At 53.1% G+C, this 16,600-nt stretch overlaps 2 protein-coding genes and 4 non-coding genes across 13 annotated transcripts; all 6 read right to left on the bottom strand.

The window, feature by feature from the left end:
• Positions 1-1,726: 1,726 nt before the first annotated feature.
• RPL13A (ribosomal protein L13a) lies at positions 1,727-5,969 on the bottom strand. 3 transcript variants are annotated; one of them, XM_069551221.1, is made up of 8 exons: positions 5,621-5,969; positions 4,153-4,225; positions 3,707-3,772; positions 3,397-3,498; positions 3,112-3,197; positions 2,873-2,932; positions 2,464-2,586; positions 1,727-2,274 (listed from the first exon to the last, which is right to left on the bottom strand). In XM_069551221.1, exons 1-8 carry the CDS (start codon positions 5,633-5,635, stop codon positions 2,188-2,190), a joined length of 612 nt encoding a protein of 203 aa, XP_069407322.1. In that variant the 5' UTR covers positions 5,636-5,969; the 3' UTR covers positions 1,727-2,187. The 3 variants fall into 3 exon arrangements, with proteins under 3 accessions (XP_069407322.1, XP_069407323.1, XP_069407324.1); XM_069551222.1 differs by having other exon boundaries at positions 5,486-5,673; XM_069551223.1 differs by having other exon boundaries at positions 4,153-4,486; positions 4,529-5,657.
• LOC138419834 (small nucleolar RNA SNORD35) lies at positions 2,707-2,793 on the bottom strand. Its single transcript, XR_011249092.1, has one exon. It is a non-coding gene; the product is annotated as a small nucleolar RNA SNORD35 (small nucleolar RNA).
• On the bottom strand, positions 3,002-3,072 carry LOC138419830 (small nucleolar RNA SNORD34). Its single transcript, XR_011249089.1, has one exon. It is a non-coding gene; the product is annotated as a small nucleolar RNA SNORD34 (small nucleolar RNA).
• Positions 3,273-3,357, bottom strand: LOC138419828 (small nucleolar RNA Z195/SNORD33/SNORD32 family). Its single transcript, XR_011249086.1, has one exon. It is a non-coding gene; the product is annotated as a small nucleolar RNA Z195/SNORD33/SNORD32 family (small nucleolar RNA).
• LOC138419829 (small nucleolar RNA Z195/SNORD33/SNORD32 family) lies at positions 4,025-4,108 on the bottom strand. Its single transcript, XR_011249087.1, has one exon. It is a non-coding gene; the product is annotated as a small nucleolar RNA Z195/SNORD33/SNORD32 family (small nucleolar RNA).
• Positions 5,970-6,517: 548 nt separating the features above from the next.
• FLT3LG (fms related receptor tyrosine kinase 3 ligand) lies at positions 6,518-16,194 on the bottom strand. Of its 6 annotated transcripts, none has more exons than XM_069551213.1 (8): positions 16,085-16,194; positions 15,700-15,766; positions 14,504-14,617; positions 13,582-13,635; positions 13,255-13,398; positions 12,662-12,800; positions 9,031-9,218; positions 6,695-6,918 (listed from the first exon to the last, which is right to left on the bottom strand). In XM_069551213.1, exons 2-8 carry the CDS (start codon positions 15,730-15,732, stop codon positions 6,712-6,714), a joined length of 879 nt encoding a protein of 292 aa, XP_069407314.1. In that variant the 5' UTR covers positions 15,733-15,766; positions 16,085-16,194; the 3' UTR covers positions 6,695-6,711. The 6 variants fall into 6 exon arrangements, with proteins under 6 accessions (XP_069407317.1, XP_069407320.1, XP_069407314.1 ...); XM_069551217.1 differs by having other exon boundaries at positions 12,662-12,746; positions 16,085-16,184; XM_069551214.1 differs by having other exon boundaries at positions 15,886-16,096.
• Between the last annotated feature and the right edge of the window lie 406 nt (positions 16,195-16,600).

Here is a 16,600-nt window from a genome sequence, read left to right as displayed (position 1 = left end):
CAAGGACCAGTGTGTCCAAGGTTGCTGTAGCCCAGGAGTTGAAGCTGATCTGGGACTAGAGTGCTGTTGGAGGGTGCTTTGGGCAGTTTAGTCTTCCCTGGCGGCTCAGACGGTAAAGCGTCTGTCTACAGTGCGGGAGACCCATGTTCGATCCCTGAGTCAGGAAGATCCTCTGGAGAAGGAAATGGCAATCCACTCCAGTACTATTGCCTGGAAAATCCCATGGATAGAGGAGCTTGGTAGGCTACAGTCCATGGGGTCGCAGAGTCGGACACGACGGGGCGACTTCACTTCACTTTGGGCAGTTTGGGGGGAACGTTCCTTCTGTTGGCCCAGAGGTTCTGATTCCTTGTATTTCTCCCCCAGGAATGATTAAGGTTATGCCTGGAGATTTATCTTCTTTAATGGGGAATGACGAGCATCTCTTCACATGCTTATTAGCATTTGTGTCTTCTTTGGTGAAAGCCGTTTTCAAATTCTGGGCCTAAGTTTTTGTTGGTTGGCTCATTGTTACTGAATTTTAAGAATTTTTCTATGTATTTGGCATTCAAGTCCTTCAAGAGACATGATTCACCAATACCTTCTCCTAGTCTGACATGTAATCTTCCAAAGTGTTTTAACATTTGGCTTAATACTTGACTGTACTGGGTCTTAGTTCCCATTCATGGATTTTAGATCTTTAGTTGCAGCAGGTGGGATCTAGTTCCTTGACTAGGGATGGAACCCACAGGCCTTCTGCATTCGGAGTAGTCCTAGCCACTGGATCACCACACCAAGTCCCAATGTTGCATGTCTTTTGAAGTGGCAAGTTTTACATTTTTAAGCCACAATTAAGTGGTTTGGGCAACCTACTGTGCTGCTCTAACATAGTGTCATAAGATTTAAACTCTAGGATTTTCAGTTGGTTCTGGAGGTGGCTCTGCTGGAGAGCAGGAGCCCCCAGGAGGAGCAGGGACACCACCCATTTACAAAATGATCCTGAGAAAACTTGGGCCACTGTCTTGGACATTTTGGAGACTAAGCAGGATAGAATGGCAGTGTGGAAGTTATCACCTGCTCAGTGAACCCACACACACCAAGTACTGCCCATCAGTCTCAAAGGACAGCAGGAATCTAGCTTTCCTCCCAGTACAGATTGATGTACCTTGGTCAAGCCAGACCCCTCTGGGTGTCATCAGCGCTGACACCACTGACTGCACAGAACCTCCTAAGGTGGGGCAGGGGGCCCCACCTGGGTGTTGAGAGGTGACCAAGGGCTAGGTACCTTGATCCTTTCAGGGACTCATCCTGGCAGAACTAACAGGTCTAGTTTTAATCTTAAAAAAAAAAAGACAAAAAAACTTCACTTCTCTAATATCTTATCACCTATCTCTGCATTACAGCCTGACGTGGTACAGCCTGACAAGCCCACATGCCCCAGTGAAGCACTGATTTTAGGGAAGAGTGGCCAATTCCATACTTTGCAGCTGAATTAGGGAGACAATTTTATGTAAAATGGGCAGCACCTGGCTCTACAGGCCATAAATACCCACAAACCCACAGGCATCTCAAATTCCTTGGCATGGAAAATCTCTACCAAGGTCAACTCTTCCATGAAAGGCAGTCAGTTTCTGATCCACCTGTGTAAAGAGCACAGCCAGTCTTATTCTCCAAGTCCCCCGTCAGCCGAGAGCCTTGCTCCCCTGGGCCTGCCTCTACAGCAGACACACACTGCAAAGACGCCACATTTCTTTAAAAAATAATTTATTGGTTTTGGATCACAAAATATAGGGAAGACATAAGGGCGATGCCTGTGACCCCTTGGCTGAAACTTCTCCTCCAGAGACACTTTTTGGGCATTCTCTCACACCCTAACAGCTGCAGAGTATAGTATCCGACCACGTGGGAAGCATGAGCAGACTCCCTTAAGTCATGCGAATCCCTTCCACTAGTCTTCCAGCTCACTTCTGCCAATACTGCAACTGGACTGGTTGTTCCAACTGTTCGTCTCACGAACAAAGAGGCTGCAGACCAGCGATGCCTGCACAGCCCCTGGACCTGACTACACTGACTAATGCCCCTCGGCTATACCCTGTCTGCCTGTGGCACCTGCATGGCAGCCCCTGGGGGCCCCCACATCCTAGGGTGGCGATGGAGGAAGGGCAGGCCAGGCCAAGCATGAAGAATAAACAGTCAATTTTATTTGGCTCAGACTAGGAATCCGTGAGTCTTGAGGACCTCTGTGAATTTGCCAATTTTCTTCTCGATGTTCTTTTCGGCCTGCTTCCGTAGCCTCTGTGGGGCCAAGATGACAGATAGCAGTCAGTGGCTGCTCCCGGGGACTGTCCTCATCCCAGGGACCCAGTCCCACTCCCCATGCCCACAGTGGGCCTCAGGCAGAGACTTCCAAAGGCCTAACAAACAGGTGAGAGTTGCCAGCTGCCCGGGGATGTGGCGCCCCTCCAGTACCAATCCCACCCTCACCATGAGCTGCTTCTTTTTCCGGTAGTGGATCTTGGCTTTCTCCTTTCTCTTCTCCTCCAGGGTGGCTGTCACTGCCTGGTACTTCCAGCCAACCTCATGAGCCAGGCGCCCTAGGTAGGCAAACTAGAGGGGAGGGAGAAGAAACGAAGCTGTTAGAAAAGGAGGCCAGGGTGACTAGGGGAGGGGCATTAACATCCTGTCCTAGAGCCTTCCAGCTAGTCAGGGAAGCCATGCTCCCCGTTCCTCCTGGCATCAGCTGAGCCATTGGCGTTTTCGGCACTGCCCGCAGTGGCATCCGCAGACCATCGTGAGAAAAAACCATCATCTGCCAGTCCTAGGGCCCTCAGCGCACCCTCCCAGGAAACCTGAGAATCCCAAGGGTATCACTCAGCAAGATCTGGAGGCTCACCTTGCGAGTAGGCTTCAGACGCACAACCTTGAGGGCAGCAGGAACCACCATTCGCTTTTTCTGTTAGAGAAGGAGAGGGGCTTAGAGACCTGGAGTGAGGGACAGACAGGGAAGAAGGCTGGCTGGGGCAGGCGTCTCAGCCGGTGCTCTTTTCACAGGGCTCAAACAATGTAGGTAATTGTAGAACATCACTGACGCCAGCCACAGGGATACTGTCGAGGACACTGTGTCCTGCTCACCTTGTCATAGGGTGGTGGGATCCCATCAAACACCTTGAGGCGCTCCAGAGCAGCCTGGCCCCGCTTGGTCTTGTGGGGCAGCATGCCTGTGGATGGAGGACAGCAGGCGTGCTCAGTGGGGCACGTGGGGGAGCCGCTGTCCCACCCAGGCAGGCAGACAGGTGGCCTCAGATGGTAGTGCATGTGGCGTCATCTCACGGTTGGGAAACTCGAACACTAGTGGGAGAAGTCTTCATCACTGGCTACCTGCCCCCTCAGCACCTGCGGTCCCTGGGCCCAGCTCACCTCGCACTGTCCGCCAGAAGATGCGGCTGGGGGCTCGGAAGTGGTAGGGGCCACGGGAGGGGTTGGTGTTCATCCGCTTACGGAGAAAGGCCAGGTATTTCACTGGGAAGAAGGGAGAGCGTGTAAGGCCTCACAGTCCCCAGCCAGGTAGTAACTCCTTCCAACGCCAAGACCTCACTTCTGAGGGCCTGCTAGGGAACTCAGACTTGCACCTCCCACCACTAAGGGGGCGGTCTGCTTTCCAAGTCTGTGAAGCCTGAGCCCCACACAGGTCCACCCTCCCCAACCCTCCTCCCAGGCCCTAACTCACATTTATTTCTGTAGAAATTGCCAGAAATGTTGATGCCCTCACAGCGCACGACCACAACCTTCCGGCCTAGAGGGAATGGAAAATGGAACAATCAAGGAGGGCAAAGGTCAGGAAGCCAGGTGCCCAGTTATTGCCCAGACCCCAGCCCTGCCTAAAACTGGCCCCTGTGCACAAACACACCAGAAGACACCAGAATCTCCTGCCCCAAGTCACAGAGGGCTAACTGGTGGAGCTGGTCTCATGCTAAAGTTCAATTTGTTACTCCAACAAAACACGTTTTGAATTCAGAGCCCCTGACCCAGGAGGGGAGGATGCTGGCAGGTCTCAGAGCGGTGCATGGGATTGATCTCACGGTCGTGAGACTCAAACGAAAGATGGTGATTTTTGCTCATCACTGACCTGTGAGCTCATGTCTGGTGGGAGCTCTGGGCAGCGGGCAGACTTACCCAGAAGCACCTGCTTGGCCACAATGGCCGCCAGGCGGCCCAGGAGATGGCCTCGGCCATCGAGCACCAGGACCTGTTGGAGACAGGTTGAAGAGCTCAGAAGGGCTCAGAGGCACCCACAACTTTCACTGCCCACCTCAACCAATTACTCCTCTCCATTAGTTCACTTACCTCCCAGAATGCCTGCTAACCAGATATCAGACCCAAAACTAGAACTTAAGGCTCACTTTAGAGATGGCCAAGAAAGCAAATGACTGACTCAGAATTTCAGCGAGCCGGGTAAGACACAAAATAAACCAATCCCTCACATTTCAGCTGCTTCAAGGGCAGGCATCTTTATGCTCAGATTATGTTCCATGGTCAGAGAATAAGTTACAATCGGAATCAACACTGATCACCCAGTTAGAGGAACCGGTAATCTGAACAGAATCTGATCCTGTTCTGATCTCAAAGGTAGCTTTCTAGTGTGAGTATCAAAGCAAACAGGTTCAGAGCCAGTGAAGCTAGGTATGGTAGTCAAAAACCCAAGGTTGCTCTGGTACTGACCAACTCTGCATCCTTCGGCAAGCTTTAATGGCTCAAGTACTAATCTAATCCTTCGTTTCTTTCCAGAAGTTCCAGCTCTTACAAAGTGTATGTTATGTGAACGCAGGGACCCATGTTCAGAGAACTCTACCACTTCCCTGGCTTCAAACTTAACTTTCCCTCCTGAACCATACACTCCATCACATGTTCACCCCTTCCAGGACGACTCCCACCACTCCCTCCCTGTATCAGGAATAGGTTACACAAGGAGTCGGAGAAGAGTCAGTGGTGAGCTTCTACCTTCCTTGAGGGCCTCTAGGTAGTTAAGCAATTACGACTGTCTCAAGGATCTGGAACATTTCATTCAGTCCAGCTGCTAGCACTAGCACCTTTAGACTCCATCTAACCACAAAGCACAGCAATTTGTGCCTGCCGCATATGCAAGAGACCGCCCAACCTACAGCAAAGGTTTCGTGCCAAATTACCGCCAGTTGCAGGGGAACCTTGATGCACACTTTCACGTGGCCGAAGCAACCGGCGCCTGGGCAGGGCGGAAATACCCTCCATTTTGGCCTACCCCCGGCTTCTCACCGTCCCCAGGTGGCGTAGCCGCCTTCAGCGTGCTTTCCCATTGCTGGGGACACACCGGTTTAATTCCGCCAAGATCTAGATAAATGAGGCCTAAGTTTAAAATAACTGTTGTGTAGGAAGCCCCGATGACCGCCCCTCGAGGGAAAAATGATGCCGCATTCTTAGCCAGCCCAGAGAACAAAAACTGCCTTATATTCCCGTTTTGGATTTCTCTTACCCCGAAAGCTTTCTGCTTTGCTCAGTTATCGTCCTTAAGTTCCACAGCACACTTACGAGAGAAAAGAGGTCCAACCCCGGTCCGGCCTGGACCCCACCCGGCCCCACGCCGCCCCGGCCCGCGCGGAGCCTGTACCTGCCCCTCCGCCATCTTCGGCAGCCGCCTGGGAAAGAAGGAACCCTAGACGCAGGGTTTCTTATCCCTTGAAACAGGGGCGGAAGAAGTGACGCAACACGACCGCTTTGTGTCTTTTCATTGGCCAGAGTGTCAGGCGCGTGCGCAGAAATTCCCCACTGGGAGGCGGGTCATCTTCTGACTGTCCAATCAGTATCGTTCCCATTGAGCCTAGGCGGCCATGGCTGAGCCGGGCGAGATCACGTGGGGTAGGGGGCGGTGCTCTTCAGCCTCCGCTGCAGTATTCTTGAGGGGCTGGTAAGCCTCGCGTGAGTTGCCCGCTGCTTGCTGATGGGTGGGGCAAGGAATTCTGGAGGAGAGGCGGTTACCCCCTGAAGCGATGTCGCGCTGCAGGGCACGTGGTGGCCTGCAGGGGGCCAGGAGGGCTGGCCCTTCAGCGCTCCGCCAAGCCTTAGAGATGTGAATTCCAGTGCCTGTCTGACTTGTGATCTGACTAAATCCCTAGCCGTGTATGGGCTTCAGTGTCCCCACCTGGTAAACAGGTGGAGATAGTCTTCCGCTTGAGAGCTGACGAATGAAAGAATGACTTCTAGATGCCCGAGTGTTCCCCAAAGGAGCTACTCACTTTCTGGATTTTCTGGATAAAGTCTTTGCCTTGAAAGTGTCCCTTGACTGGGATGCCGTCCCCCCACCTCCGCCTCCACACCCCCTTTTCCAAAATCTGGCTTGAGTCCTTCCCTTTAGAGAACCTCCCTGATATCGCTCGGGCAGGCTCAGGTACCGCCTGGGGGATCTTCACAGTGCCTACGCCACCTCCATTAGAGCGTGTGTAATCGGGTACTGGGGCTCTCTGGGGCCAACGTCTTCTCCCGTCTGGACCAGGAATCCTGAGAGGGCGGGGCTGGTTCCGATTCACGTCTGGGTCCCAGCATTGCCCTCTTCTGGCCCTGGGCCCCAGGAGGACTCAGAAAATAGGTATTGAATGAAACATTGTATTAACTGAAAAACCAAACCCGAACCCAAACGGCCCCATACACACACCGTGTCCCATCCACAGACAAACCTGGCCAGAGCTGGTAGAAAATGATGATTTATATACAATTTCCTGGAGACAAGGGCTTTGTACAAAGGGGGGAAGGAAGAGCCGATGGTGGGTGCTGGCGTTGCCTCCATCCCGGGGGAACAGTGACAGGAGCAGTGTGGCCAAGGAAAGGACCAGGTTCTAGCTGACTTCCTCCAAGTTCCGACTCTGTGTCCGCTGGCAGGTGACTGCTCTCTCTCGGCCTCAGTGTTCTCCGCTGTAAAAGGGGATGATAGATGACTCACTGGGCTGTTTGAGGTTCCGTGGACAGAGGAGGGGAAAGTAGGAAGCTCAGGGTACAAGCTCAAGAACAGACTCAATGCTCAAAAACAACTCCATTCACCGTGAGCACTCACTATGTGTTTGGGCATTGCTGTCAAAGAAAACTTAGCGCAATGATGAACATGTTTTAGATCTGTGCTTTCCAAGATAGCCCTTGAGCCCAGCCCCAGTTGAAAACTGGGCATTCCTATTGTGACCAGCGAAACTGAGGAACTTAGTTTTTCATTTCATCTAATTTAAGCTTCAACTAATAGTGTGGTTATTGGGAGCGTGGGAAAACAGGGTATGAAAAGGGACAAGGATAAGAGGACAATTTCTCAATCGAAAATTGTATCTCAAAAACAAAGAGTAGTAAAAAGTACTGTCCAAAACAAATGCCGAAATGAAAAAAATCATTGAATTCAGAAACTGTTCCTTGATCCAATTATTGGAAAACTTCTGTAGGTTTCAAAGAACTTGAGTATAGGAATCTACTTACGCAACTGTAAGTTTCATGGAATCTTAATATAGATCGAGTATTTCTAATAAAATTTTCTCATATGAATTGAGATGTGCTGTGAGCATCACATTACACATTGATTGGATTCTGAAAACGTGGTATGGAAACAAGAATGTAAAAATATCTCAATAATTTTTAAAGTATTGATTGCACATTGAGATGACAAGATTTTTGGATACACAGGGTGAAATAACATAAATTCTTTCAGGTAACCTGTTTGTTTTTAAAAGATGCACTGGCACAATGTGGTAAATCAGCTATACTTCAATTAAAAATTTAAAAAAAATATGCAGCTACTAGAAAATTTAAAGTCACATGTGTGGCTTGTATTCTGTTTCCTATGGACAGTAAGTATTGCTCTAGGGGGTTTTTCGTGGTCCTTTCACTTAACCTCCTGACAACTCTAGCGTAAAGGATGATTATGAGTCTCTTGTACAGATAAGGAAACTAAGGCAGAGGAGTGAAAAGCACAGATGCTAGAATCAGAGGGCCCAGAGTCCAGTCTTGGCTGTCACTCAGGAGCTGTGTGACTTTCAGCAAAAGATTTACCTCTCTGAGCCTCGGTTTCCGCCAAAGGGAAATGGGGAAGATAATGGCCACCAGTTTCTCAATTAAGTGAGTTAATTTGTAGAAAGCTTCAGCACAAGGCCGGAGGCACTGAGGCACTCAACAGGTGAGCGATTGCTGCCAAATGTTTCCTTTGGGCGCTTGGGGAACCCACAGGCCCCTCCCTGCCTTTCTCCCTCAGGGTACCACCTACAACCCCAGGTTCCCAGGTTCGCCTCAGGGGCTTCTTGCTTCCCCGGGGTAGGAAGTCCCAGCTTCCCTTCCTTAGGAAGATGTTACCTCAAACATCTTCCAGTGCCATTTTTTTTTTTCACCCCACCCCCAGACTGGACAAAGTTGCTAGAATAACCTGAGCTTTTTCATACCTGGAGGGCTTTGCAGAGCCTGCTCCTGGAGGCGGCTCTCTCCTGGCTTGCAGACTCCTATATCCAAATACCTCCCCGCCTGCTGAGCTTCACTGTCTTTCCAGAATGCCTAGTGCCGGACTGTCCCTCCTCCTCCTAGGTTCCGCACTGGGCCAGACCCAGCGTCCTCTGCCCGCGCCCCTCCCCTTCCCTGCTCGCCCCAGACCCCCGACCCCACCACGTCTGTCACTCTCCAGCCCCGTCCCTCCTGACCCCTGACTCTGCCTGTCCCCTCCTCTCCACCCCGTGGTCCTGTCCCGGCCCCTGCTCAGACCCTGTCCTCTCTCCCTGGACCCTCACCCAGCCTCCAGTCTGTCTTCTCAGTCTGTCCCCCTCCATGGTCGCAGAGGGGTTTCCTTACATCCAGAGCTAACCCACTGCTTCCCTGCTCCCACTCTGTCACCCCCCCCAGCCCCATGGCCCCCACATCAACACCAAGTCCAGGGTCCTCCAGTAGCTGCAGGAGCAGAGGATACTGGGGATGGGAGGGGCAGGGTACCGTGTCGCCCATGGAATCCGCCACCTCCGGTCAACCCCTGGACCCTCTCCACCTGCTCTGCGCACCCCGCTGGCTCACCCTCTCCCCAGGGTAGGGTGTCCTCCGTCTCCTCCTCCACCGGCACAGGCACCAGGCAGCGGCCAGCAGCAGGAGGGCCACCGGCAGCAGCAGCAGCAGCAAGAGGAGCAGAAGAGGGGACTGAGGGGCCGGCAGGGACGTGGCTCCCAAGGCCCCAGGACTCCTTGGGGGCAGCAGAGTGGAGGAGTCTGCCAGGAGAGAGGTCAGGTGACTGAGAAGTAGGGCTAGGCCAGGGAAAGGAAAAAAAGGCCTGCCTGGTGCTGGCTGTGTGACCTGGGGGAAGGGGTGGGGGTAGGCTGTGCACTTCTCTGGGCCTCAGTCGCCTCATCCATAAAGTGGGTATAATTATTATACCAACTTCATAAGGTTGTCACAAAGATTAAATGAGGGAATATACAGAAAGTGCTTAGAACAGTGCCTAGCACGTAGTAAGGTTGCATTTCATTGATTTTTTTTTAAAGTCACTAATAGGACTTCCCTGGTGGTCCAGTGGTTAAGAATCCACCTGCCAATGCAGGGAACATGGGTTTCATCCCTGGCTTGGGAAGATTCCACATGCCACAGGGCAACTAAGCCCCTGGGCACAACTGCTTGACCCATGCGATAAAGCCCATGGTCCAAAACAAGAGAAATCACTGCAATGAGAAGCCTGCACGCCAAAACTAGAGAGTACCCCACAACGAGGGCAGCAACGAAAGCCCAGAGCAGCCAAAAATATATTAAAAAAATAGTCACTAATAACTTTTTAAAATTGGTATGCTTGTTTACTTGTTTAACCAGACCCTACAAATTTTTAAAAAAATATTTTAATTTATTATTTACTTGTATTTATTTGTTTATTGACTGGGTGGCATTTGGGATCTTACTTCTCCAGCCAGGGATCAAACTTGTGCTGCTTGCATTGGAAGCTCGGAGTGTTAACCACTGGACTGCCAGGGAAGTCCCAATAATTCTTTATTTCAAATATATCATTTTACTTGTTTTGGCCTTGAAGGCATGAAGGATATTAATTTCCTGACCAGACCAGGGATTGAAACTAGGCCCCCAGCAGTGGAGGGGCAGAGTCCTAATCACTGGACCACCAGGAAATTTCCTGCATTTTATAATTGGACAAACATGTGTCTAGTGCTTACCTATTGATTTATATATTCATTTTCTTCCCCTAGTAGTCTGTGAGCTCCAGGAGGGTGACAGGAGACATTGCCAGAACCTAGTACTTCTTATTGTTGTTGTTTAGTCACTAAGTCATGTCCGAGTCTTTGCGACCCCAAGGACTGTAGCCCACCAGGCGCCTCTATCCATGGGGTTTCCCAAGCAAGAATGGCAAGTGGGTTGCCATTTCCTTCTCCAGGCACCAGGGATCAAACCCCAAATCTCCTGCATCGGCAGGCAGATTCTTTAAGGCTGAGCCATCAGGGAAGCCTAAGTAGTTTAATTTACATAAGTTAAATATCTGAGTGAATGGACAGATAATAGCACAATGAAAGATACACTGTATAAAGCCATGATGGCTCAGGCCCCACTTGAGCTGGCCCCCTTTATTCCCTCTGTACCCTCACTCCACACCTTTTCCCCTTTGCTTACTTGGCCTCAGCCACTCGGGCTCCCTCTTGATTCCTTAAACAGGGAGGCAGGTTTCTGCCTCAGGACCGTTGCACTACCTGTTCCCCTATTTGCAACTTTTGGTGACTTTCCAGCCGACCACTTCAAGCCATGATTCCACCACCCCGTTTTAACGTGCCTGCATAGGACTCATTACACTCAGACACTTTCCTGTTTATTTATATGTTTACATGTTTATCATGTCTCCCTGATCAGCAGGTTAGCGCCCCATGGACACAAACTTGGTCTTGTTCTGTGCTGTGTCTCCAATGCCAAGCATCAGGGAAATGGTTAGTAAAACTTAGTTGAAAAAGAAAAAAAAAAAACTTAGTTGAATGGATGATTAGTGATGCATGTAAATATGAACAGCAAACAGTGGGTAAGTGGTTAAGAATTCACCTTAACATGCAGAGGATGCTGGTTCCATCCCTGGTCAGGGAACTAAGATCTCACACGTCAAGGGACAACTAAGCCTGCACACCAACCGAAAGCCCATGTACTGCAATGAAGACCCAGTGCAGCCACACACACACACACACACACACACACACACACACACACCTTTTTTTTTAAAAAGGAGTACTTCCCTGGTGGTGCGATAGATAAGAATCTGTCCGCTAATGCAGGTTCAGTATATGCTGCAGGGCAACCAAGTCTGTGTGCCAAGACTACTGAAGCCCTCCGGCCTAGAGTCTGTGCTCCCCAACAAGAGAAGCCACCACAATGAGACGCTCACACACCGCAAGGAAGAGGAGCTCCCGCTTGCAGCAACCAGAGGAAGCCTGCGCACAGCAACAAAGACCCAGAGCAGCCAAAAGTAAATAAATAAAATTATTTTTAAAGGGCTCTTTGTGATTGAAATAATTATCTTAAAAATTATAAAACTATGAGAATTAAATTCAATAGCATTACTGGTTGCCAGGGGATAGAGGTGGAAGTTTTGGGATGGGGATCAAGTTACACAAACTCAGGGATTTCCCTGGCAGTCCGGTCCAGTGGTTCAGATTCCTAGCCCCTATTGCAGGAGGCATGGGTCCCATCCCTGGGTGAGGAACTAAGATCCTACAAGCCGTGTGGTACAGCCGGGAAAAAAAAAATTTTTTTTTTCATACGATGCAATCCTAATCCCTAGTACCTCAGAATGTGACCTTATTTGGAGAGCAGGTCTTCAAAGATGTGATCAAGTTAAAATGCGATGGTTAGTGGTGGCCCTAATCCAATATGACTGGTGTCCTTATAAGAAGGAGAGATCTAGACACAGAGATACGCATGGGGGAGAGCACCATGAGCATGAAATTGGCCCTCGACAAGCCAAGGGAGACAACCGAAACAGATCCTTCCCTCACAGCCCTCAGAAGGAGCCAGTCCTGCTGACTCCTCAGTTATAAGAGGATGCACTTCTGCACTTTAAATCGCCTGGTTGGTGGTACCTTGTTACAGCAGCTAATACACACTACTTACTACACACACATGCGTGCCTGCAGTTATGCATACATAACTGATAAACTCTGAATAAACTCTGTGGATTGCACTCATGTCAATTTCTTGTGCTGTAATTAACATCACCAAGCAAAATGTACCACTGGGGAGGCTGGGTAGAGTGTCCAGGACTTTCCTGTACGTTTCCTTGCCCCTTTCTGTGAATCTGTAATTATTCCAATGTAAAAAAGTTTTAAAAATAAACCCACCTATAACATACTAAAAAATAACAAACATTAAGAATCCTAAAAAATAAGTTAATTTACCTTTTTTTTTTTTTTACCTTTTAAAACAGGTCTATAAGAAATTTTACACTCAAACATGTGACTCTCATTCTGTTTCTATGGGATAGAGTTGCCTCAGAGAAACAGGCAAGGCTGGTTAGTCCCTTCTCAGAGACAAGTAAACTGAGGCCCAGAGAGGGATGAGCTTGGGGAAACAGGCCCAAAGTCACACAGCCTATGGGAGCCCTGAGTGGAACGGGTGAGGGACTGTAAAGTGGGAGAGGAGTGGGTGGGGCGGTGGGCTTGGGGGCTGTGGGAGGCTTTACCCGGCTGACACTGCAGTTCCAGGCACCGGGAGAAATTCCGGTGGGTGATCCAGGGCTTCAAGGCCTCCAGCTGCTGGGAAGTGTCCTGCAGGAGGTGGGAGATGTTGGCCTGGACGAAGCGAAGACAGCTGGGAAGGGGCTGAGGGCAGGGGAGGGAGACGTCACCACGGCATCACCCCCAGCGTCACCTCAGGTCAAGGGTGAGGCCTGGGTCTCATGGAGAGTCTGGACCCTTGCTCCCCCTGGTTGCTAGCAACCGGGCCCAGTCAGACCTGGATCAGGAGGGTCCCCTGATTTAGGGTCCCCTCCTTCTCCCTGTTGCTAGGGGTAAGAACCCTTTAGCAACATCCTTCAACAGGGCCTGAGAAATGAGTAGAATTGATGCCTTTGGCCCTTACCCCTAGGTATCCTCCAGTACTTAGAGAAGTGTCACTTCCCACACTGGGCCCCAGCAGGTCTGAGGTTCCAGCTCCACCTCCCTCAGGATGCTCCCAGTCAAGGGGAAACCTCCAGTAAGGCCTAGCAGACCTTTGCTGCCAATCCCTAGGAAAGCATCAGGCTCTCTGCACTTGTCCCCCAAGTTCAGGGCTGACCTGGAAGGCACACGAGGTGACAAAGTGTATCTCGGTGTTGACATCCTCCAGCAGTTTCTCCATCTCCGACCCAGCCACGGTCTTGAGCCGTCCCATCCAGCGCTGGGCCAGGACCAGACGCCAGAACGCCCCGCAGAGCTTGTCCTGGGGGGAGACCACCCAGGCTCTGGGTCCCGCGGGTGGGCGGAGGGGGCTGGGGGCCAGGATTCCTGGGTCCCGAGGGAGGGGGTGGCCTGGTGGGCACACTAGCCTGGCCCCTCAGGGGGCGGTGAATCTTGAATCTCTCCTTCCCACCTCCATCCTGGGCCCCTCCCGTCTGTGACTCACGTCCTGCAGGTTGGAGGCAACAGTGACGGGGTAATCTTGAAGCAGGTACTTGGACTGCGGGAGAAAACGGGGTCAGGCCTGCGCAGACAGGAGGAAACAAACTATGGGGACCGAGAGGGAGGGGGCGGGGACCCAGAGAGAAGGGGACAGGGACCTAGAGAGAAGGGGCAGGGACCTAGAGTGAGGGGGCGGGGATCCAGAGAGAAGGGGCGGGGACCTAGAGTGAGGGGGCGGGGACCCAGAGAGAAGGGGAAGGGACCTAGAGTGAGGGGGTGGAGACTCAGAGAGAGAGGGCAGGGACCCAGAGTGAGGGGGTGGAGACCCAGAGAGAGAGGGTGGGGACCCAGAGTGAGGGGGCGGGGACCCAGAGAGAGGGGGAAGGGACCTAGGGAGGCGGGGACCCAGAAAGAGGGGGCGGGGACCCAGAGTGAGGGGGTGGAGACCCAGAGAGAGCGGGCGGGGACCCAAAGAGAGGGAGAGGGGACCTAGAGGGGGCGGGGACCCAGAAAGAGGGGGCAGAGACCCAGAGAGAGGGGGCGGGGACCCAGAGAAGGCGGGCGGGGACCCAGAGTGAGGGGGCGGGACAGAGAAGAGGGGCGGAGACCCAGAGAGAAGGGGGTGGGGACCCAGGGAGAGGGGGCGGGGACCCAGAGAGAGCGGGCGGGGACCCAGAGAGAAGGGGGCAGGGACCCAGAGTGAGGGGGCGGGGACCCAGAGAGAAGGGGGCAGGGACCCAGGGTGGGGAGATGGGGACCCAGAGAAAGGGGGACAGAGACCCATAGCGAAGGGGGCAAGGATGGGGGGACGGACGACGGAAGGGAACCCAGAGGGAGGAGGCAGGGGGGCCACAGAAACTCTTGACAGGGGGAAGTCAGACCCAGAGACAGCACCTCAGGCTCGGATTGGGAACAGGGACGCTCACCAGCTTGCCGATCTTGATGGCAAAGGTGGAGGAGATGGGGCTGTGGCGGAAGGAGCAGTCGGGGGTCCCTTGGAGGCCAGGGCTGAGCAGTAACAGCAGCAGCAGAAGGGAGGTCTGCAGGCGGGGTAGGGCGGGGGCTCCATGGACTCCACACACGCCCCCCTCCGTCGTGGAGGCTGCCCCCGGCAGCCCCCTGTTCTCTCTTCCCTCTTTCCCCTTTCCAGCTTTCCCACTTCTCAGCTCCTCCGCTTGGCTCCTGTGTGCCCACCTCCGACCATCTTTCCCTGTATCTCTCTGCCTCTGGACACGTGCTAACCAGTTTTCGCCCTCCTCTGCCAGCTCTGTCTCACCTCCCATCTCCGCACCTCAGCCCATCTCTCTCCACTTCTGCTCACCTCTGCCCAGGATTTTCTCGTCTTTGCCCATTCCTCTGTCTTTTCATGCTCATCTCTCCTGTTTTTCCCTAGATCTGAGTCCTATCTTCCCCATTTGCTCCCACCTCCCTGTTTCTTTCCCCAACCCCTGTCCATCTCGCTTACCTCTCTGTCCACGTCCCCATACCTGTGTCAATTTCCCCTACTCATGTCCATCTCCTCATCTCCCCCACCCCTGTCCATCTCCCCACCATGTCCATCTCCCCACCCCTGTCCATCTCCCCTACCACTGTCCATCTCCCCACCCCGTCCATCTCCCCCACCTCTGTCCATCTCCCCACCTCTGTCCGTCTCCCCCACCTCTGTCCGTCTCCCCCACCTCTGTCCGTCTCCCCACCTCTGTCCGTCTCCCCCACCTCTGTCCGTCTTCCTCACCTCTGTCCGTTTCCCCAACCCTGTCCGTCTCCCCCACCTCTGTCCGTTTCCGCCACCTCTGTCCGTCTCCCCACCCTGTCCGTCTCCACCACCCCTGTCCATCTCCCCCACCCTGTCCATCTCCCCCACTTCTGTCCGTCTCCCCCACCCCTGTCCATCTCCCCACCCCTGTCCATTTCCCCTACCCCTGTCAATCTCTCTCACCTCTGTCCATCTGCTCACTTCTGACCACCCCAGCTCTGTCCATCTCCCTCCGAATTCTGTCCATCTCCTCCCACCTCTGTTCATCTCCCCACTCGTGTCTACCCCAACTCTGTCCACCTCCCCTCTCAGCTCTGCCCATCTTGACACTGCCATTCCCCCACCTTAACCCCTAGGGATACGCACAGTTGGGCTCCAGGCTGGCGCCAGCACTATCATTTCTGCCGGGGGCCCTTCATGCCTGTGGCCGGATCTTGGAAGGGACAGAAGAGCGAGTCTCGGACCCCCACACCCCAGCCCCTTCCTTGCCCGCCCCTTCACCTCCCCGCCCCTCCCTCGGTCCTTTGATGTGGCTAAGTTTCCGCCTCCTACTCTATAGGGCTTCCTGCGTGAAGCACAGTTACAGTGAAAACTCCTCATCTCCCCTTCTAAGAACCCCGACGTCCGGTGCCCGCAACTCTGCGCAGGCCAGGGACCCAGGAACCCGACCCCCCGCCGTCTGCGCTCAGCCCCAGGAGGGGGACCCCGGCCCCGCCCTTCGGGGACCCGGAGTCCATTTCTCCTCACGCACCAGGCTTGCCCCAGCTGGGTGTGGAAGGGGCCACGCCGGGTGACAGCCAGAGATCGAAAGTGAAAGGAAATTTTGGGGGGAGAGTGAGCTCGGGTGGATCAGGCTGGTGCACGGGGCGCCACCTGGTGGTGACAGGTGGCAGAAGTCGCCTCAGTGGGCGCTTTAGGGGGACTTAGGCTCAAGGGGTCTGACCTTGGGTTGGTAGCCCGAGTGGGACACAGTGAATGTGGCTCGGGGGCTCCAACGGGGATCTGTCTCCGGCTAGAATTAACGCAGGTCGGGCAAGGAGGAGGTCACCCTGAGCCCTTCACCTTTGCCTTGAAACCCCACCCCCACTCTCCAACCCCCGTCTCCTTCCACAGGGAGTGACAGCTCCATCCTTCCAGATGTTCGGGCCCAAAGCCTTGGAGGGGACCTGAGACTCCGTCTGCCTCTCACTGCCCACTGACAGTCCAGTCCATCAGCAAGTTTGTTGGCTGATCATCAAAGTGTGTTCAGAATCCCACCCATCTCACC

Source organism: Ovis canadensis, chromosome 14, assembly GCF_042477335.2.
Source record: "Ovis canadensis isolate MfBH-ARS-UI-01 breed Bighorn chromosome 14, ARS-UI_OviCan_v2, whole genome shotgun sequence".
In the NCBI taxonomy this organism is placed as follows: Eukaryota; Metazoa; Chordata; class Mammalia; order Artiodactyla; family Bovidae; genus Ovis; species Ovis canadensis.
The sequence above is the reverse complement of the archived record's forward strand: the minus strand, read 5'-3'. Positions and strand labels throughout refer to the sequence as shown.

Coding starts and splice junctions, on each gene's coding strand:
- RPL13A (XM_069551221.1), bottom strand. Junction 3,773..4,152: donor GGCCAAGCAGGTGCTTCTGG/GTAAGTCTGCCC, acceptor CATTCCCTCTAG/GCCGGAAGGTTGTGGTCGTG. Junction 3,198..3,396: donor CTTCTGGCGGACAGTGCGAG/GTGAGCTGGGCC, acceptor CTCCATCCACAG/GCATGCTGCCCCACAAGACC.
- FLT3LG (XM_069551213.1), bottom strand. CDS start 15,732: ATGATAGTGCTGGCGCCAGCCTGGAGCCCAACT. Junction 13,399..13,581: donor TTGCCTCCAACCTGCAGGAC/GTGAGTCACAGA, acceptor GTCTCCCCCCAG/GACAAGCTCTGCGGGGCGTT. Junction 12,801..13,254: donor TCACCTCGTGTGCCTTCCAG/GTCAGCCCTGAA, acceptor CCCTGCCCTCAG/CCCCTTCCCAGCTGTCTTCG.